The sequence below is a fragment of the Leucoraja erinacea genome, chromosome 27 (genome assembly GCF_028641065.1).
Source record: "Leucoraja erinacea ecotype New England chromosome 27, Leri_hhj_1, whole genome shotgun sequence".
NCBI classification, from domain to species: domain Eukaryota; kingdom Metazoa; phylum Chordata; class Chondrichthyes; order Rajiformes; family Rajidae; genus Leucoraja; species Leucoraja erinaceus.
In genome coordinates this window covers 29,149,033-29,171,588 of record NC_073403.1, presented here as the reverse complement: position 1 = coordinate 29,171,588, position 22,556 = coordinate 29,149,033, and the positions used below count along the sequence as shown (strand labels likewise).

The 22,556-nt window shown below is 36.6% G+C and overlaps 1 protein-coding gene across 1 annotated transcript in view; it reads right to left on the bottom strand.

The window, feature by feature from the left end:
- LOC129710387 (G patch domain-containing protein 8-like) overlaps window positions 1-22,556 on the bottom strand; it is a 150,258-nt gene that overhangs the window by 80,527 nt on the left and 47,175 nt on the right. Inside the window, 1 exon segment of the mRNA XM_055657351.1 lies at window positions 1,262-1,329. Within this exon segment, the coding sequence (XP_055513326.1) occupies window positions 1,262-1,329 (68 nt within the window).

Genomic DNA, 22,556 nt, shown 5'->3' with positions numbered 1-22,556 from the left:
GCATACCCTATCTCCTTTGAGATTTGATAATCATAGCAAAAATCAACGAGGATCTACAAATATAAACGCACTTGGGCTCCTTTGATATTTTAGAATACATTTTAAAATGACAAGATGACAATTACAACTAGTCTTGGAGGACAGTTTAATAGCTTAAATCTGAATGGATATATTGGAAAGAAAATGTAACTGTGAATATCTATAACTTCAACGTAATAACCCAAAGTAACACGATCTGGTGGTCAGGGAGTGGTTTCAAATATTATTGCTGTCATCAGTGAGTGAGGGAATAAAGATCTGAAACTTCTTAAAGAGCAAAGAGAGGGCTGTGTTTTATCTAACACAAGGTTCCTTTTGTTGCCTAGTCTGGAATATAAGTAGTAAGCATCTTAAGATACAAAACACAAATTTTTGATTGGTTATTTATGTTGTCCTGCTTTCTTATGATCAAATAAACTCTGGTACATTTCCCCGATAGATTAAGATTTGTACATTAAATTGCTTGAGAAACCTCTCATTAAAATGGTCAGCAAAGAGCTGCGGATAAAGGAAACCTGATAAACAAATAATCAATGTTAGAAATAAGAAGACCAGCATGCATTTCTGGATGTTCCACTGAAAGAGATGTTACAAAGGGGTCGCGCTGACATTTCTATTTTAATGTTTAAAGTTTAATTTAAACATTCCTTCCGCAAATGCAAACTGTCATGTGGAATGATTCCTGCAATAAGCATGTTTTCTTTCAATCGTCATTATTATCATCGTTAAAAATATCAACAGGCACGGTGCCTTACAATTAATGCTATGTACGACAGTGATCGCAACTTCTACGGAAGTGTGGATGGCCGTTGGCTCTCTAATGGCTCATCCACCCTTTGACAGGTCTTGTTTTTGGTCCTGCTGAGGGTCCACAGCCCCCTCCTCACCTGGCAAACCAGGTGGGGGAGACGGTTTAGTCGCCGACTATCCGACTATGGGGCAGGTAGCACAGGATTACATGGTACCCGTGGCGGCCCCCCCCCCCCCAACCCGACCCCCAGAACTTTCAAGCCCAGCGCTTTTAATGAAGACTTTCCTTTACTATTTCCATAGGAGTTTTGCAGTTTATTTCAACATTGGAGACAATCTGTTGCAAGGTTACCAACACATAATTTAGAATAAAATTTATTGTCGCAATCAATTACATTTCAATCAATTACAATCATTTAAAAAAAAATAATTAACTGAAAGTTTGTGATGATTACAACTGCAGCATTCTTACCTCCATTTCCATCCGACCCATACCCATGACATCATACTTGACAATAATAGGAATGGGATCCGTCCTTCCTAAAATAGGAAAACAATAAAGTTGTAACAGGTGTAGCCACATTAAGCTATGATTACGTGCTCAAGAGGGACTGGTGGGTATAAATCTTGCCTTGGAGTGCAGAGGCCAAGAAAGCTACAGTGAACCGAACAGAAGCCATTCTCACAGCTTAGCTTTAATAACACTGATTGTAGGTTTTCTAGATCAATGAAGATTAGGTAACACACAGGTGAAAGTCTGCACACTAATCAACATTTTATTCAAATCAAAGAATGGGAAGAATTTGTTCATATCACTGGGCATGCTTAAAACGACAGCTGCAAATGTGCTGTTATCTAATTATTAAACTGCTGAAGGATCTTCATACAGACTTCTTACAACCAAATGATGATAAAAATTAAATTTAGCTGACGCATGCCAAGAATTTTATTAAACCCGAGGGATATATTTTTTCATTTACGCCACATTGAAGTTTTATCTTTAGTTTTTAAATGGGGTTGGAACAGGTATGAATAGGAAAATGAAAAAAATACTCTTGAAGTGAAAATGATTAAACATATTCTAAGATTTTAAAAAAAGTTTAGGAAAATCCAATAACTCATCCATGAACATTTACAAGAAATTAAGCAGCATGTTTGCTATATATAAACACTAGAGTCCAATTAAGTAGTTTGAAAGCACATTTTGGTTGCAAATACATAAATGCTGCACTCAGCTACTACAGATTCAACAAACAGCACCTGTACTCTATTTACTTTTTTAAAAAGTTGGATTTAGAAAGTAATTTGCTCTTCCGGTATTAAGATTTTTAAGGCCAAACAAGCCTTAAAAAATGCAATGCTTCAGTCCTAGTTGCCTAAAAAATAAAATTCTGATAATACATTTATAATTGTATTTAAGCCACAACAGACAATTGATCAACTTTGCAACACAGGCATTTAGCCATCACTTTCAGGTTTAGACCAAACATGTCAATGCAGATGTCTAAGCTGTGAAAAGGACTTATGCAAAGAAAATTCAACTTTCAACTGTACTATTTGAACTATGTTCAAGAATCAAAAAGTTTTACCACTCAACCAGCCAAACAAAGCAAATGGGACAGCCTAGCACTTTACTACCACATATCTAAATCGGAAGGACACATTCAGCAGCTGTCCGCTGAGTGTGATGGAACAGACTACTTACCTTTAATGATCAACACATTTGGGGAATTGCAGATTAGTTTCTGCACGGCAAAATGGTGTAATTTGAAATAAAAATCAGGATTTTCTAAAATAACCACTCACACTGATTTTTTTTTTTAAATGATTCATTGAGCCAACCACAAAATAGCATACTGATTGGGCTCACACTTAATCTGTACAAGTCAAATACTAAAAGTGTGTTTATTGAAGTCTTGATTTGTATAATTTACTTGGGTGCATTATGCAGGGACTCAGATTAGGTTGCTGTACAGATTAAGAATATTTTACAATTGTTAGTAATAGTAGTGACTTTTTAGATTTAAATATTTATTTGCAGTAGCTTGTGCAAGTACCCAGCAAATGGGTAAAATCAACTCTTGGACAATACTACACGTTAATATTGAATAGATTTGATTTTTTTTTTTAAATTGCACAAATAACAGTCGCTTCGCACCACTTAATCCCTAATGAACAACAATTAACACTCAGGACAGATGCATTTAAATAATTTTACTAAGAAAAAAGGTGATGAATATCAAGCAGCAGAATGAACGCTAAACAGAGAAGGAAAATAAGCCTTTCATATTGGTGCACTGATGACAAAGAGGGAAAGTAATTCAGTCTGAAATAAAATTACCACTAAGTTTACCATCACCACAACATCTCCACGATCAAAATGCTGTAAAAAAGAAATACCACTTGTTAGGTGGGAACAGTGAAGAAACAAGTGTTGTTTAGCAAATGAGGACAGCATAAGATACTAGTGAGAACAGGAACAGCTTCTGCTTTACAGACAGCAGGATTCAGGTCCATTTCAAGCAGTTATTTCCTTGCCACAATTCATTTTTTGGCAATATTTAGGAATGTATATGTGGCTTCTTCTCATCCAAGTATGTCTTTCACTCAATGTTTGTTTTTCAATGACACTAGGTATCTATGCTTTCACTCTATCAATCTAGACAGATAATTGTCATATGCTCTTAAACAACTACTTCAGAAAAGGTTCAACTGCTTTGATGAAAAGATATCAGATAAAATATATTTGTGATCGTTGAAATTTAGGTTAGCTCTTTTCTCACTTAAACTCGAGGATACATTTTTGATATTATCCCAGTAACACACTGAAGTCAAGAACATCTGTACCAATGATCTAATAACTTGTATTTACAAAACAAATGTTAATATTGTGAAACTTTCAAATTAGTTCACATGAATGATTTCAAACAAAATTTGACATTTTGCCACACGAGGAGATTGTCAGATAATAGGCAGGTTTTATGATGCAGTTTAAAGAAAAAGGTAGGAAATTTAGGGATGAAATTCAAAAGCTTGTGGTCTTCCAAGCTAAAAACATAACTGGCAGTGATTTAAAAAAAATATCACAATAGAGTATGAGGAGGTATGGAGATGAGGAGCAGCACAGCCACAAAACAACTGGAAAACAAAGATGAGAATTTTGAAATTTAAGTTGTCATCAGGAGCTGATGCAGGTCAGTTACCCAAGCATCGAGGCAGAAGGATGGGGGAGACTTGGTGTAAGGTGTCATGTTGACAACAGTGTGCAGAAAGCAACTGCAGATGCTGGCTGATACCAAAGATAGACACAAAGTGCTGGAGTAACTCAACGGTTCAGCATTTCTGGAGGACAAGGGTGGGTGACGTTTTGGGTCTGAAGAAGGGTTCCGACCCAAACATCACCCATCCTTTTTCTCAGAGATGCTGCCTAACCCTCTGAGTTGCTCCAACATTGTGTCTATTTTGACAACACTTTTGGATGAGCTTTATTCTGCATAAAGAGTATGGAAGGTTAATTTGAAGCACATCCAAAGAGTCAGATCTAGAAATAAAAATGGTTGAGGAGTTAAAGGACATGCAGGCAGACTGAATGATAATATGTGTACATGACTCACAATTAATTCATTCAATGTACCACTCAAAGATGCAAATAATCTTGTACAGCAAGTGTTCAGGGAATCATTCCGAGGTTACATCTTTTTTTGTAAACTCCTGGATCTCTAATTATAGTATTCAATCAGATGAGCCAAAATTTGCTGGGAAAATGAGAACAATCCTTCAGTACACAAATACACTGTCGTTCAGTACACAAATATCCCAGCAATTTGTGGTGAGGAAGAAACATCCTGCAATTTACATGTGACAAGTCACAGCAAAAATTATGCCGCTCCTCTTAAACAAAAACCCCCGGTCACCCTCTTCTCCTCTCTCCCATCAGGCAAGTGGTACAGAAATTTGAAAACGCATTCCTCCACATTCAGGGACAGTTTCTTCCCAGCGTTTATCTACCTTATTGGAGACTGAAATATTGTTAATCGATCTTATCTTGCACTGTACCATGTACCCTAAATCCTCAGTCTGAAGAAGAGACTCGACCCGAAACCTCACCCATTCCTTCTTTCCAGAGATGCTGCCTATCCCAGCATTTTGTGTCTACCCTTAATCCTTTATATGTGCACTGTGGACAGCTTAATTGTAATCATGTATAGTCTTTTCTATGACTGGATTGCTCACAAACAAAAGCTTTGCACTGTACCTCGGTGCAGGTGACAATTATAATAAACTAAACTTAAACTTTCAGAAAGCTTACTGACAACCGCTCTTACAAAAAAAAACATAAAACTTTAAAAATTAAGGATTGCACATAATAATGTAAAGAGCCTTTCAAATGATTCCCATTTACTTTCTGCAAATCTACCCCATTTCTTTCCAGATTTATATCAATACACAGGGGCACAATTTGGAAAACTGCTATCTCATAACTCCAGCTCTCTCCCCACATCCCAAGGACGTAGAGGTTCTTAGTTTACCACTGTAAATTGCTCCTAGTGCATACACGAGTGGCAGAATCTGGGGGGAGTTGACAGGAATGTTAGAATAAAATGGAAGTAGTGTAAATGGTCGCTTGTTGGTCAGTTTCGATTCAGTGGGTTGGAGGACCTATTTCAGTGCTAGTGTACTTTACGATAAGTATTACTGTTTAAAAGATGGACTATAGCTAATGTCATTTATCCAGGTTATGGACGTGCTCTTGATCTTGCAGTTTCCGCACTGTGTGCAACTTTATTTTTGAATTGAAGGGTAATTAACACAAGCCACAAACAAATGGATATCCAGCCAATTCTGCAGCTATGGCCTGGACTTCGGGAATAATGCAAGTTAAACTATCCTTTCTACTATTATTCCACAAAGCAGACAGTGACTACATTTGCCTGTGTGCACAGTTTAATGTTCATATCATAACATTGCCCCATGATTTAGCATTCCTTTACAACCCATTTTGTTTGCAGCCCTAAACCATTACGTCACTAGACCTGTTGTGAATTTACAATTAATTGTCCAACTTCCTAGTGACATACTGACGTAGCTTCTAAAGCTGCAGGTTCCCAATAAAAATGGACCAAGTTCAATCCTGACCTCCAGGGCTAACTGTGTGGTATTTTCAATTTTCCATGTAACATTGTTTTTCCCCCTCAGTAACGTGGGCTTCCTCCCACATCCCTAACATATGCAGATTAGTAGAAAGTGAGCGGTAGAATCTATAGGGGGAGGAGAGTGGATGCCAAAGTAGGGAGACTAGATTACAGGAACAGGATTGGTCTGTGAGTCAGCATAGACTCTAGACTGTAATGGTATCCTGCTCATTAGGAAATGTGGTGAAATATCCAGTAAAAGTTATTCTTTACATTTTAGGTCCCTTGGAGATTGTAATAAATTGTTTAACTACAGTTATTGTTCAGCATCTACTTAGCACTAAGATACAAATAATTATTCCAAAAAAAAGTTTTTATTTTATATAGATCCCATTACTTAGAACTCATTATGTTTTAAGTTTTATAAAATTATAAATTAAGTTTGTGGATTTGCAGTGTAAGAGTTCTTCATTGTAACTAACATTAATAATTATGGGCACTAGTAATCCCCGCAGCAGCAGGCAACAGTAAAGTTCGCACCAGAGCAACTGATCAGTGTGCAAACCACTTTTCAAGTGCCACTGTGCGACTGAGTGCAAATTCTGAATTATTGCTTCGTAGAAACAGCCCAGCTACATCATGAATTAGTCTGAAGGGTCCCGAAACGTCGCCCATTCCTTCTCTCCAAAGATGCTGCCTGCCCCGCTGAGTTACTCCAGCTTACTGCGTCTATCTTCATGAATTGTAATTTATTATGTCTCTCCTGTTGAGATGAAATTGCCTCCATAAAAAAAAATTGAGATTCTTAACTTGTTACTAGCATATTTGTTGTTTGTTGGACGGAGTGGGAAAGAAGTGCAGCAGTAAATTTCTGGGTCCATTTCTTTGAAACAACTTTATCGGTGCTTTGCTGTTTATCGCTACAATGCATGAAATATGGATTCAAATAAAGCAAAAATCTGCTAAACAAAATATGGTTTTTAAGTTGAAAAAATGTTGTTTACGGAACTCAATGCTCACAATTAGAATATTAGTCTTCACCATGAGTTGGTATATTGTGCAGTTGAGCTAGAGAGAACCAAGGGAACACTGTTGCATGCCTTTTCTGGAATACTAATTGAAATATTATTTATACTAAGTACGTGTCAGTTAACAACAGTTAAAATACAATTCTGTACATTAACTTATCAAACAGACTGCACACCAAACTTGATTTGCATTGTTCACATCCTTGTTTAAGGAAAGCACATTTAACAGTGAGTTACCATACTTTCTGCATAGAGGGGATTGAATTCAAGAAAATTATACAATTACCAAATAAGGATTATAGCCCAAACCGCTGTAACAGAAATGCGTCAATAGAAATCTTCAATAGAAAAGCAGTCGGCATCTTCATGGTCATAGGTGGCAGAATCACACTGGTAATATCCTTGCAGTAACCAGGGCTTCAATGGTCTGCATTATCTTATTCTTTGTCGGCTCGTTAACATAAGTTGATATTTTACAATGCAGATTCATGAACAGAAAATTAAAACTTCAGACTTGCAACGAAATCAGTTTGCACAATTGCATTCAAGATATTAGTTTGCTAGCTTTACAAAGACCTAGAAATTTAGAAAATAGCACAAGCAATTTCAAAATGGAGTCCTAAGTAAAGACCCTAAATGCAGCTAAAGAATATAATATTCACAAAGCTAGAAAAATAAACAACATTAACAGATCTCTGACAGGATCAGGAGGCAGTAGTTATTCAGCATTGATTATGGAAAAGAGGCATTGATAATGGAAAAGTGAATGCTTATTCATTGCAAATGCATGTCATCAAGTTACTATTTGCATTTTTGCTCACAGAACATTTAGGAATTCAATGTCTTTAAAAAGATATTGAATGGATGATTGAAGGAATCGTCTGAGTGGATATAGTTATTTAAAATATTCATAATGTTTATTTGATTTCTGAAAAAATCGTTTGGATGGATGAAATTAAAGTTTAATCTGAATCCTCCATTTTAATCACAATCAACATGTTGATAAAAACTGTTACTTTGGGCAATATATTTAATTTGTAATTAAAGGATTTTTCTTTTACCCTTTCATTCATTGTCTACACAGATGAAATGAAAATTATCTAAATCCTAATGCTACATTTATGCAATGAGGTGAAAAGTTATTATAATTCACAGAGGCACATTAGAGCTCCAGAGATGTGGTTCGATCCTGACTACGGGTGCTCTCTGTACGGAGTTTGCACGTTTTCACTGTGAATGTGTGTTTTCACTGGGTGCTCTAGTATTCTTCCCACGTTCCAAAGAGCTGCAGGTTTGTAAGTTAATTGACTTCTATAAATTGCCCCTAGTGGGTAGGATGCAAAAGTGGGATGACGTAGAACGAGTGTATGGGCGATCGTTGGTTGGTGTAGATAGGGTGGACTGAAGGGCCTCTTTCCACGTTTTCCACATCTTTAAAGTATTAGCTTTTTTATTAATTGCACAAAAAAAGCATTTGGGCACTGTGGAATGGTAATCTAGAGTTTTGTCACATTTATAAGAAGGAATTTTTCTGTGTACAAAAGCATGAATTCTTAATATGAAAGGTCTGCAATCGGTTATAAGGGAGTCGATGCATATGGGAAAAGTCTGTTTGACTTTGTTTAAAATTATTGGAGAATGTTACAATACATAACTTCAAATAAACATGGACCACATAAATCTATCGGCTCGCCTGGAGTTTATGCTACACACAAGATACTGAACCTTTAGTGTTAGTGCAAGAATTACTATTGGGTTTATCCAGCAATCCTGCCAAATCACCCTGAAAGTCTGCACTCCTCTTCAATTTTATGCATCAAAACCTGCAATAGATAACACTTAATAGAGACGTTATCATTCTGAAACTTATCATTAGAAAGGTATTTTATTACATGTTACATTGCTTTACCTCTCTGCATCACTACCATTCTCTCTAAGATGCAGGGACTCTAATCTATAACTAGCCCAGGTGAAATTTTGTATCACATGCTCTCTGATGCCTTTAAGCTAACTTTATTATAAAATACTGTATTATGCTAGGAAGTAGCCAATGTTTTACCAAAGTAAATATTTTGATTAAAAACAATTGTAGCACTTGCATATAGATTTTGATGATTATCAAATCTATTATTGGTTATATTTTGTTTGTGTGTGTATATACCCACTGAAGTATTAAAATGCTGCACATACAAATGATAGATTTTTACAAACCTGGCTGGTTTGCAGTTGGGGTTTTGTGTTGGAGAGTAGTGGGGAGAACCTGAGAATGGAAACCATGGTTCCAGCAAATACTTTGTTCCCTTAATGTGTGGCTAATACTCCTGAGTGAAAGAATACTTAGAAGAAAAGAAGATCCACACGTGCATTTGAAATACATTTGGCAGCAATGAAACAGAGCAACCAATTCGATAAACTGCCTAATTCATTTTTTGTCATGCTTGAAAGTTAAAAAGAAAAATTCAAGCATTATAACTCTTATGTGCATGAAATGGTCCTGTTACACAGCACGATCTTGTAAATTTTTGTGCTTCCTCAATTTTAAGTGAGCAGCACAAACCATTAGAATACATATTAATAAATTGAGCAAAAGCAGAATGTAAGTATTAATCTTAAACGACAAAAGGCATGTGCTTCCAAGACATAAATTAGTTTTAAACAGTGAGCCAGTGTAACAAAACACGCTGCATGTGCAAAGGCTCCAGACACCCCCTAGACAACACAGGAAGAAAATGTTTAAATATAATCAATTAACATCAACTCACGAACATGAATCATAAATCTTAGGGATTTTTAAACAAATTATTTCTGCCCTTAGTCCACAAAATATGACCCCATATTGTAAAACATTTGGGCAATAAATAATACAGATCAACTTCAGCTGCAAATATCGTGTTGTGACACTTCTGAATGTGACAGTGTTAATATTCAACAATTTTAGACTGATGTGGCATAAGCGCCAAATTAAAAATTGTCTAACACCTTCAACTTCCAACAGCCAAGTTGGCAAATGCAATGCTCAGATGTTTAATGGTTTTGTCTTTACTCTGAGCTAAACTAGATGGCATGAGCAATAGTAAGAATGTGTACCCAATACTGGTGGGAAACTTGAGAAAATAACCTAGCATGTCCTACACAGTGGTGTCATGTTGAGTGAAGACAGGAATAAAGACTTACCAACAGTTTGCAACATATTGTCATGCCCAACCATTACACTACCAATAGTTTAAGTGGTGTTATGAAGTGGGGTGGACTAAAATTTGCACTAAAGGTCTCGAAGAAAACAAGAGAAAAAAAATGAAAAAAATAACCTTGGACACGTCTCATGGTCCCAGATGAATTTTCCATTAACCCACTATATTTGAACAATAATCCAGAACTATCAGTCACTATGGGTTTAGACTCGAGAATAATTAGGATCACATATGAGTAATGATAGGGTGAACAGAAACACTGGCTTGGTACAGAAGGCAGAACAGCTACCCAACTTTTAACTTGTAACAAAAAATTCAATGAAAATTAAATGAAACTTTTGCCTAGTTCCTTGGAGAATGTTTGTTAAATTGTAGTGTTTACTCAATCTTTACAATAATATATTCATTCAAGTTACATCAAAGTATTTTATTGTAGAGATCATTTGTCATCCAGTGAATTTAGTTCAACAGTAGGATGGTGAGAATGAACCATCCTTTGTGCAGATCTAATTGATACAAGGTGGCATGCCTACTGGAAGGGAAAAAACGAGCAACCAATTTTTAAAATGAACCAAACCAAAACACATTATAACAACTTGTTATATCTGTGATATTACATTAGAAAGATTTTTGCTTTCAAGGAACACAAAACAAACACGACATAATGGGTCAAAGTACGCCCTTCCACTGGACACTCATACTTAAAAATGAAATCATATTTATAAAAATACCTTCTTGATGAACTATAGGCATTGAGAGTGAAATTGTACTGTTTTAATCAAACCACAAAACAACTTAAGGTTAGAACAATTGGTTAGAATTTGTTCAATTGGTATTGGTGTAAAACAGGGTCCACCTCAATCAACTTGTGCATAAATAAGACAAGATTGGCTAAACACTTGAGGCTATAACTGGTAGTTCCTTAACCTTCACTCACACTGCCCTATGCAATCATGACAAGAAATTGCTACAAACTCTAGAACATATGCCCATTCCTTTTCTTGCCCAGGTTTGAAAATACTGATGATTTTATTCAGTAATTCACCTCTAATTTCATCTACTGTCTAACCAAATTCACAAATGGATATAAATCCATATCATATAATTTGTATTGGGAGTGTATTGCTATACTCGGAGACTATTGAGGTACTCTGCAGCAGTGAACAAATAAGCTAGTGACTTACCCAATTGTCTGATTTAATGTATGGAAACATCCATTCCCAACTCCACCCTCCCACCAAGATGAACTTCCCAAGTTCGCCACCTTTATACTAAATGCTCACTTCAAATTTAATATAAAGATTCTTCAAGTACACTGCACAGAATTTCAGTTAAACATACAAGTTGTAAGATGACAAAGTTTCAGAGTGAGTGGCCAGGAACATGGGTGGGCAGAAGGACAGCCGATGCAAGGCTGAAGAAAACGTGGGGGTTAAAGAAGAGGCAAGATGAAGGCAATGGGGCCACAGAGGAAAAGAGCCACTGGAAAGAAGAAATGAGGCGGAAGCATTTTGTTGCATGGTGTATTACATAATTCAATTCTACCATGTTTTGCTTACTTCTAAGTAGGAATCAGAGAATTTGTGCAATTTCCTTTCTGTCGCTTTGGCACGGACTTGCATTAAATGTGACACTAAACTATCAAATCCACTGAGGATGGCTGAATATTACTAAAAATTCAAGAACATTTGTAATGAAACTAGAGTTTTCCAGCTAACTACATTAGCCAGAAACAATTTTAAGGTATCTGTATAATCATGGATAAACCATTTCATTATATTTTAACTAACTGAATGAGGAATCAATCAGAATTCAAATGCATTGCTTCACTCGATGTAATTTACTAACATGTCATGTTGGGACATTTAAGCTTGCCCAAGTCGGGCTCGGGACCTTTCATGCACAATCCCACTCCCCCGTCTCCACACAATATAGAGTTCAAGTTAATCTGACAGAAAAATTAAGAGTGAATCAAGTGGAAGAGCAAACACCACAAGCAACAACAGGGAAGGAAACTAAATAATTATACATAGGAATTTTAATCAAATCAGCAGGAGCATAACAGCATGCAATTTAGGAAGGTTACTCATGGGATGCAATGCAAAACATAATAATGAAAATATCTTCATACCTTACCTGATTATTTTTGCTAATATACAAACAGAATCTGAGTTCTGTTCAAAGCATAAATAAAATTTACCCTGAAGCAGAAGTTGTGCAATTCTCAAGTACTATGTTAATCATGATTGATTTGCTCAAAACTAGTGCACCCACAGCTACATGCACACAAGCCATTGTTAAAGTGTAGGGTCTCGTTGCTCAAGCAGTTTTTGAATGTCCTGATTACAAACAAAAACTGATTAAATCTAGAAAAATAGGCACTTACCTGATTCTTAACAATAAGGTACACAACAAAGCTGCATCTTAATCACCTCAAGAGCACTTACCAGTACAGGTACATTTGTTGCAATTTTCTTTCATGATTAAAAAAGATAAAAAAGAGCAAAAATCATTAATCTCTGGTTTTGTGGCTGTGACTCTCTCCCTTTTGGCTAAATAGGATGGGACAAGAGCATTGGTATTATGTTTTCAATCTTAAAAAAAAGGCGATTTTCCCATTACCAGAGTTGGGTCATTCTTTAAAGCCAAAATACTACTTTAACACAAATATGTCGTTTTTTCCAGACAGAAATGTTTAAATTATGTTTAAATTCAAATTCTCGTTCAAGTATTCGTATAGAAATATTTTACACTGGAAACATTCACATGAATAGTAACATTGGTCTTAGAGAATGACCTAGCTATGGTGAAATTTTCTGATATTACTAAAGTGGGTATTGAAAAAGCAAAAATTCACACCAATGTAGCAGAAAAAAAAGCCTCACAAACCGTGGAACATGGCAATGATTAAAATGTCACAATTCATCGCTGCCTCTTGCCATCTCCCCCCATACAACAGTACCAAGGTTCTGCTGAACGAGAAAGCAAAAAAAAGTCACTGGGTCAATAAAGAGCAGTGGGAGAGGGACAGAAGGAGAGAGTATAGATAGAGAGAGAGAAAGGTGCCTATGCAGACATTATGGGTAGATGTGGTGATACTAATACAAGTTCCACAACCCAAGGATAAACTGACGAGGCCATGCCTGATTGTATTTAAGAACTATTGAGAGTGGCCTTAATGCTGGATTCCATGTTTGTCAGAGGACATACTCCAGTAGCTCTAATTACCACTGGCTGACATGCAATGTTGGTGAAGGTGGAATGTGGAAAAGAATATCAAATACTCAAGATGCACAAATCAAATTTTAATGCACATTATCCTCCTGATATTCTGGTCCAGCCAGCAAGATTGTTAACCATTCATTCAATGCAGTTACCCATTCAATTTCAACTCAAATTTCTGGCTTCTTCAATTTGACCCAATGTGAATGTCCACCTTCCCGCAGTTTATTTATTCAGCTTTATTATTTCAAGTAAGTTATTGGGGCAGAAGCAATCAGGTTTACAATCAATGTAAAAAAAAAAAACTTATTTTAAGCATTAAGTCATGGACATGGTTTCAGAGAAGTGAAGCTATGTGGAGCGAATGACTTGCATTTATAAAGCTTTAACAAATAAATATTGGGACCCAAGATTATATTTAATACACTTGCTCTGAGACCATACCAACATCATGGTCATTTAAAAAAACAAAAACTGGTCAATAGTTATTAGAATGCATTTAAGCAGCCACATTTGCCTGATCATCATTTACTGCTTGTGACGCCACAAAGATGATTTAGAATTATGTATTGGAAATTGTAAGAAAAGTACTTGAAATAGAGCTTTACAAAATCTTCCAAAACTACTTGTATGCCAAACACGTATCAAAGGCTTGGAAAAAAAAAAAACAGGTGCCACAAAGCAGTATTTTTCCCCATTAAACTCTAGAAATTGAGTTTAAGATGTGTAAAAGAGAACCATCCATGGTATAATGCCATCACACAAGATGTCCTAATGTATCTAATCTTCTCTCGTTAACCTTTAAATTGCTACACTTGCCTAACTTCACGCCAAAACATTAACTATTTATTCTATAATACACAGGAACGCAAAAGTTTCATATTCTGGAAATCATTTAAGATGTGATAGTTATACTCAGCATGTAAAGAAGAAAACAGTTAATAATTTTGACTGATAAGTGATAATCTACTTGAAATATTATCTTTCTCCACAGATCTGTTCAATGTTGCCAATATCTTAGCTTTATTGTATATTATGATCTTTTACACTTTGCTTCATCAGCTGAGATGAAAACTAAAAAACTTATCACTATTGATTTAAGTTGCCTGAATTTAAACCTGAGATGAAAACTAAAAACGAATCACTATTGATTTAAGTTGCCTGAATTTAAACAATATTCCATTTTTGATTTACCAATTTAAAATGTAATTCAAATTCATAAATTAGTTATGGGAAAGATACTGACTGCCTGCAATTATTGGAGTTGTCAAAATCTAATGCAAATGTTTGAATTCAGAAAGTAATACTAAATCAAGACAAGTGGCCAATCAAAAAAGGAATGTGTAGGAAGGAACTGCAGATGCTGGTTCACACTGTAAACACAAAATGCTGGAGTAAATCGGCGGGACAGGCAGCATCTCTTGATAGGAGGAATGGGTGACATTTCAGGTCGAGACCCTTCTTCAAACTGAATTGGACGACTGCAGGCAATATGTAGATGGCCTAACATGGGAGAGGGCAAAGCTTGAACTACTCTTAGTGAGGTGGGCAGGGCAAATGACTGAAGTGTCAGTGGGAAAACCTTTTGGGACAAGCGATCACTGTTCTATTCGCTGTGAAATAGTTATGGATAAGAACAGGGCTGGTTAACAAGTTCAAGTTCTAAACTGGGGCAGAAATAACCTTGATTGGTTTGGACAAGAACTTGCAAATGTTGATTGACCCCGCTGCTATGCAGGCAAAGGAATGTCTGGAAAGTGGGATACTTTTAAAAGTGTGATAATGAGTGTTCAAGGCATGCATATTCTTGTTAGAATGAAAGGCAAGGTAAATTGGAGTAAGGAACCTTGTGACAAGAGAGAATGAGGATCTGGTGGAGGAAATATTATACAATAAAAGTGCTCAAATGATAATTTTTGTGTGAGGAATTTACGTTAATTTGCAAGAGAAGGGCTTGGAGTTGGGGCTTTCAGAAATACATGTCTCCACAAAGAAATAAAGAACACACACACACACATAGGGGAACAAATCTGAAGAAGGGTTTCGGCCCAAAACGTCGCCTATTTCCTTCGCTCCATAGATGCTGCTGCACCCGCTGAGTTTCTCCAGCAATTTTGTGTACCCACATAGGGGAACAGATGGCTTATTATAACATGGAGATGTTGATGTAAATAGGAATAGCTTTGTTTGCTTTAAAGCAGCTAAAACTCTGTCAGAAGTTGTATTTGGTTTAGGTTGGTGTTTAGAGTGTTGGCTGTTAATGGGGTGTCTTCCCAGGACATGGGCACCATTTGTTCTTTGTTTGTGACACATTTGTGTCATGAAGGGGATTTATGGTTGTCTATATTGGGTCGTAGGCACCAAGGCTAGATATTAGTCTGTGATTTGGTTTGTGCTGTTTAAATGTATTTATGTTGGGATAAGAGATAAGGCATAGGTGATGGTTGTGTGACCTTTGTATAAGGGTGATTTCTTATATTTATAGAAGACTGAGAAAGTAACTCTGTTTTGATCTAACCTAAACGTGTGGGGTCTGCATATAGTAATCTTCAAATTGCTGTGTGGAATGCTATTAGTAAGAAGCTGTAAAGAGGCCTTACATTCCTTTCCTCCAGAGATGAGCAAGGGGGAGGTTATAATACAGAATGAAATTAGACCTGAGCTTGGGAAGAAGCAATCAAGTGTGACAATTAATGGCCTTTGTGTGCTTGGAGTTGGGAATTGTGTGATTAGAATTAACTTAAGTCTTTGCCATTTTGTAAGAATGGGGCAAAACATATTTAATCTTTGTAATCCATAACTGTATTTTAACTATGAAGTAAGGAACTTATTTGTGACGTGTATTGTGTTTAATTAGGATTGTGAGTATTAGACCTTGTTTAAATCTGAAGTTTTAGAAATAACTTTCTTTTCCAAAAGTGAAAATATATGTTTTGTGTGTATGTAGTGTGTGATTGCTGTATGATGTGTATGATGTTTATATTATATTCTGAGAGGTGGTCTGTATATTTCTGTGGTTTTACTTCATTGAAATAAAATGATTTTGAGCAAGAAAGTTAAAGAAAACCACAGAGGAGAGAAGGTTGTAAAGGGGCTGGAAAAGAGAAAAGCATGTGACTATACATCAATCAATGGAAAGGATTTAGTTGATTGGTTAATGCAAATAAGTTAAATGTATGGTAAACCATAATGATTGGTTAATAGTTTGCCACTCCTTTTGTATCATAATTGTCTATTACCTATATAATGTGTTACATTTATACCAAAGTCAGTAGTTCTTTCGACTTGCCCCAGAGTTTTTAAGCTCTGTGTTGGAAGGTTTAAAGAATTATCCAGCGCTGTCAGAATAAAGAATTGATTTTAGCAGCAATGGTTTGAATCAAGTTTTCTTGAATTAGACTGACAAAAGAACTCAGTTTAACATGGTCAAGAAAAAGGAGGCACCAGGCGGGTGTGGGCAACTGGGACCAAGTGCTTCTCTGGAACATTTTGGATTGAGGAGGATTCCCAAGGCGGAAATCAGAAGGGCAAAAGGGGGGCGAGATAGCTCTGGTTGATAAGATTATGGAGAATGCATAGAGATTATGTATATTTAGTGAAAAGGAAATTTTAAGGAAATTCCAGGAATACTTACTTTTTTTACTAGCTTAACTATGTTTTATGATTAATGCACAATAACACCTAGACTCCTATGTACTTCACCAATTTAATTTCTTTCCATTTAAGTCATATTTTGCCTTTAGATTCCTCTCACTGAAGTGCAGGACCTCACACGTTCTCACATTAAACTTCACTTCCCAAGTTTTCACACACATTCAATCTATCCAGTCACAATTCGAGAAAAGGAACTGTAGATGATGGAATCTTAAGCAAAACAAACTGAAGGGTCCCAACCCACTTATCCATTCACTCCACAGATGCTGCTTGGCCTGCTGAGTTCCTCCAGCACATTGGATTTTGTGCTAGAATCACTATATCTTTATAGCATGCCTTTCCACTTATTTTCACATTATCTGCAAATTTAGACTTTACATTTTACCTCCATGTTAATAATCTAAACAGTAAATAAGTGAAGATTAAGAATTAATCCCTTACGTATTCCACATTCTTCTAACCTGTGAAAGACTCATTTATTTCAACTATTTTCTGTGTGATGCCCAATTTTCACTCCACATTAACATACTCCAATTTCATGAGCTCTTACACATAGTTTTTGGCAATTTAATTGCGTTTGGAAGTTCCAATACACACCAACTGGTTCCCCTTCTCTCTCTCTGCTTGCTACATCTTAGATATCTGAAATAAAAACAATTCCACAACTATTCATGCCAAGCATCAATTGCGGGAGTGAAACGGGGTGACAGTTCACATTAACGTGCAGATCTCACAGCTCCATATTCTGTACTCTTCTAAACTGGAGAGCCAAATAGAGATTGGTGAATGCATTAATAAATAAAGAATGCACCTTTCAAACTGGGAGAGCACTGCCAAAGTTTCATTCAGTTTCCATTTTAATTCTCCTTCCCACGGCACTCTGGGCTCTTTCCGTTCATCTCCATAACCTAATTGCTTTGAAGTGCTGCAAGGCTCAAACAACAGCACCTCATCCATCAATAATGCAATACAGAGTTGAACCATTTTAGATCATAATCACTCCTCCCATTTTTTTCAGATTCTGGAGCAATCAAAAACAATTTCACAAAAAGCTCTTGTCAAGGTATTTGAGACCTGAAATATTATGCTCCATTTACTCCACAGATAATTCCCTACCTGCAAATTTCAAGCATTTTATTTTCATTTCAGACTTGCTGCCAAAGCAGGATCTGCTCAGGTATTAGTCATACAGCACGGAAACGGGCCCTTCAGTCTAACTGTCCTAAGCCAGGCATTCATGATATTCACATTAATTTCCATGCTCTCAGGTTTTATAACATTCCTTGCAAAATTAAATTAAATCTAACTTAAATATAATTATTTCATAATTTAGGGGGTTAAAATTACAACTAAAATTAATTAAAATACTGAAAATAAATACGCAAGCAAAACTGCATTTATTACTATTTTTAAAAAATGCAGGTTATGTTAATCTCTCACTTTGGAGTTGACCAAGGGAAAAGCACAGCATTTCAAAATTAAGGCCAACAGCATTTAATGATTCTCTTTCTTGTTAATGTTCATAGCATAACTAATCAAAACAGGGAACTAAAATCTTGAGTTGAAAAGATAGATGAGATCAGATAACTAATTTAGTTTAGTTAAGAGATACAGCGCCGAAACAGGCCCTCCGGCCCACTGAGTCTGCACCGACCAACAATTCCCACTCATTAACACTAGGGACAATTTTTACAATTTCAACCTATAAACTTGTGCGTCTTTGCAGTGTTGAAGGAAACCAGAGCTCCCAGGGAAAAACCTATGCAGGTCACGGGGAGAACGTACAAACAAGCTCCCGTAGTCAGGGTCGAATCCGGGTCTCTGGCACTGTAAGGCAGCAACTCCACTGCTGCACCACCATGCCATCCTAACTAGTATCCAAAGGATAAAGACATTTTCCACAACCTGACCTGAAATGATTATACATGGGAGTAATTTTTAAACCAATAATCTTTCACCTTGAAGGTGTGGGTCCAGGTTCCAGACTAGCATGGCTGGAGTTTGTTTTAGTCTAACATTATGTGATGCTTCACCAGGTAGTGACAAAGTATTTAATACTTCAACAGTAAAATGCACAGCCTTAATGACTGTGACACTGTCAATAAATACAAGTTGTACAGGTTATACAGGTTGTCCAAGAAGGTTTAAAAGGATTTAATTTATGGTCTGTAGTGTTATCTTTTGGTACCACATACAATGCTTTATCACACACCCAGTGATAAAACGTTTGGGGAAAGAGTTTGTATCACATCATGAACTGAGGTAACAATTTGGGCCAAATTTTTCAAAATCATCCCCCGCCAAATCTTCATGTTTAATTTCCCATTTCTTAACTTTAATAAATTGGAAGCAAACCAGCTCGCATTTGGTTTTCAAGTGTAACAGTTTAACTCTTTCCAAGATACATGTTTTAATGCAGACTTTCAATTCATCTGTTTTAGTACCTTGGAGTTAATCATACTGTCTTTAACAAAAATCTCCAGCTGGAATTAAAATAACACCTCCTCCCCCACAGCTTGCAACGCTCGATCCAATGCTTCAATGCCTGCTTTGTGAGCCACTGTACATTTCAGACAAGTTTACATTTTTTCCTTTGCAGTTTCCCGAACAATATTAGATGTTAGAGTCTCCGTCAAATCCAAAGGTCAAATGTGTAGTCATAGTGCTGAAATAATGCCGGGTGACACCACGCCAGTGTAATTATGTTTTGCCTCTGAATTCCAGTCAGAAGTAGATTAAAGGGCCTGCCCCACTTACGAGACCTTTTCAACATGTTAAAAATTCAGCGGCGACCAGAAAGATGCTAATGACTCTTTGGAGAACTCTCACGATCATACAAGCTGTATGGTCGTGAGAGGTCTCCTATGGTCGTGAGAGGTCACCCACATCATGTTGCCAGGGGTCGCCTGTATGGTCATGAGAGGTCTCCTATGGTCATGAGGGGTCTCCAAAGCGTCGTAGAGTCTTTCTGGTCACCGCTGAATTTTCAACATGTTGAACATTTTCGGCGACCTATGACAGGTGCCGGCAGATGCCGAAAAAGTCGCGTAAGTGGGACAAGCCCTTAACAAGGAAGGTTTATTCCATTCCACCAGAAGTATCTAAAATAATAATTGGTCATTGTAAACAGCCACTTTAATACTGTCTCAGGCAATTCCTTAGTATCTTACTAAACTTTTTTTTTTCTGTTGGGAGAAATGTCTGTTTAAATTAGTTATAAAATAAAGTGCTGGTCGGTCAGATTCAAAATTCCAGCAACGGCTGCTCCTTGGGTCTCCATTAAATCATAGTTGCTCTCTCACAGAAACTTGGCATGCAAACTTTCAGTTTCTCTATGTGGTTCAAGCAGGCCAAAACTACTTAGGTTTGTATACTCAAATATTTAGCATCTCAAAATTAGATCCGAAAATAGTCATCAAAGTTCAATGGGGACAGTATTTTTGTTATGAAGCTATGAGCAGGTCACACAAACATTTTATTTTCTCATATACAGTGCCTTCCGTAATGTTTGGGACAAAGGCCCATAATATATTTATATATCTCTGTACTCCACAATTTGAGATTTGTAATAGAAAAAAAATCACATGTGGTTAAAGTGCACATTGTCAGATTTTAATAAAGGCTATTTTCATACATTTTGGTTTCACCATGTAGAAATTACAGCTGTGTTTATACATAGTCCCCCCATTTCAGGGCAGCACAATGTTTAGGACACAGCAATGTCATGAAAATGAAAGTAGTCATGTATGGTATTTTGTTGCATATCCTTTGCATGCAATGACTGCTTGAAGTCTGTGATTCATGGACATCACCAATTGCTGGGTGTCTTCTCTGGTGATGCTCTGCCAGGCCGTTATGGCAGCCATCTTTAGCTTATGCTTGTTTTGGGGGCTAGTCCCCTTCAGTTTTCTCTTTAGCATATAAATGTCATGCTCAATTCGGTTCAGGTCGAGTGATTAAGAATTGACTATTTTTTAGCTTTGAAAAACTCCTTTGTTGCTTTAGCACTATGTTTGGGATCAATGTCTTGCTGTAGAATGAACCGCCGACCAATGAGTTTTGAGGCATTTGTTTGAACTTGAGCAAATAGGATGTGTCTATACACTTCAAAATTCATTATGCTATTACCATCAGCAGTTGTATCTTCAATTAAGATAAGTGAGCCAGTACCTTCAGCAGCCATACATGCCCAGGCCATAACACCCCCACCACTGTTTTTCACAGATGAGGTGGTATGCTTTGGATCTTGGGCAGTTCCTGCTCTTCTCCATACTTTGTTCTAAGTTAATCTTTGTCTCATCTGTCCACAAGACCTTTTTCCAGAACTGTGGTTGCTCTTTTAAGTACTTCTTGACAAACTGTAACCTGGCCATCCTATTTTTGCGGCTAACCAGTGGTTTGCATCTTGTAGCCTCTGTATTTCTGTTCATGAAGTCATTGACAAATCTGCACCTGACTCCTGAAGAGTGTTTCTGATCTGTCAGACAGGTGTTTGGGGATTTTTCTTTATAATAGAAAGAATTCTTCTGTTATCAGCTGTGGAGGTCTTCCTTGGCCTGCCAGTCTCTTTGAAATTACTAAGCTCACCAATGCTCGCTATCTTCTTAATGATGTTCCAAGCAGTTGATTTTGGTAAGCCTAAGCCTAATGGGGGGAACTATGTATAAACACAGCTGGAATTTCTACATGGTGAATCCAAAATGTATAAAAATGGCCTTCCTTAAAATCTGACAGTGTGCACTTTAACCACATGTGATTTTTTTCTATTACAAATCTCAAATTGTGGAGTACAGAGGCAAATAAATAAATGATGGGCCTTTGTCCCAAACATTATGGAGAGCACTGTATCTTTAGATTTTCAGCATCAGCATTTTGCTTGTACATATTTTGCTGTTGCCATTTTCGGCTCCTCTGAGTCAATCTTTATATTCTTTACATAGAAATACTACTCCCTATTGCCTTACAGCATCATCCATTGATATCTTCTCTATCCTCCTACCAGTACCTATGTCCCGATTTCCCCCATGGCTATATTAGCTATTTGTAGATCTCCAAGACTTTGCTTGTTACAGCAAGATCATTTATCTGAAATGTTAAGTTATCTACTTCTCTCTCTAGATGCTATTGGACCTGAAGAAAACATACAATACATTCTGTTTTGTGTGTAATTTGCAATAATTTAAAAACTGATTTTGAGAAACACTAAATTGCAACAGAATACTTATCCAATGCAAGAATTGAAAACAATCTCCCCAGCTATATCAAAATAGTTTAAAAAGTGTTGAAATTGCAAGTGCTCAAATTTTTTTATTATTGCTCCATAATTTTTTAATTGGGTAAAAAATACATATGAAACCAAACTCTAAATAATCACATTTGGTGAACACCAACTCTATAAAATTAACTAATTTGATCAGTTATTTGAATGTAAACTTTTCTGTCACAACTGGTTAATTCCCAACTTGGCTCCTGATCATTATGAACGAATAGCCAATCAAAATACTTCCTGCAGTACAAAGATGTTCATTGTTTCTCAGTAC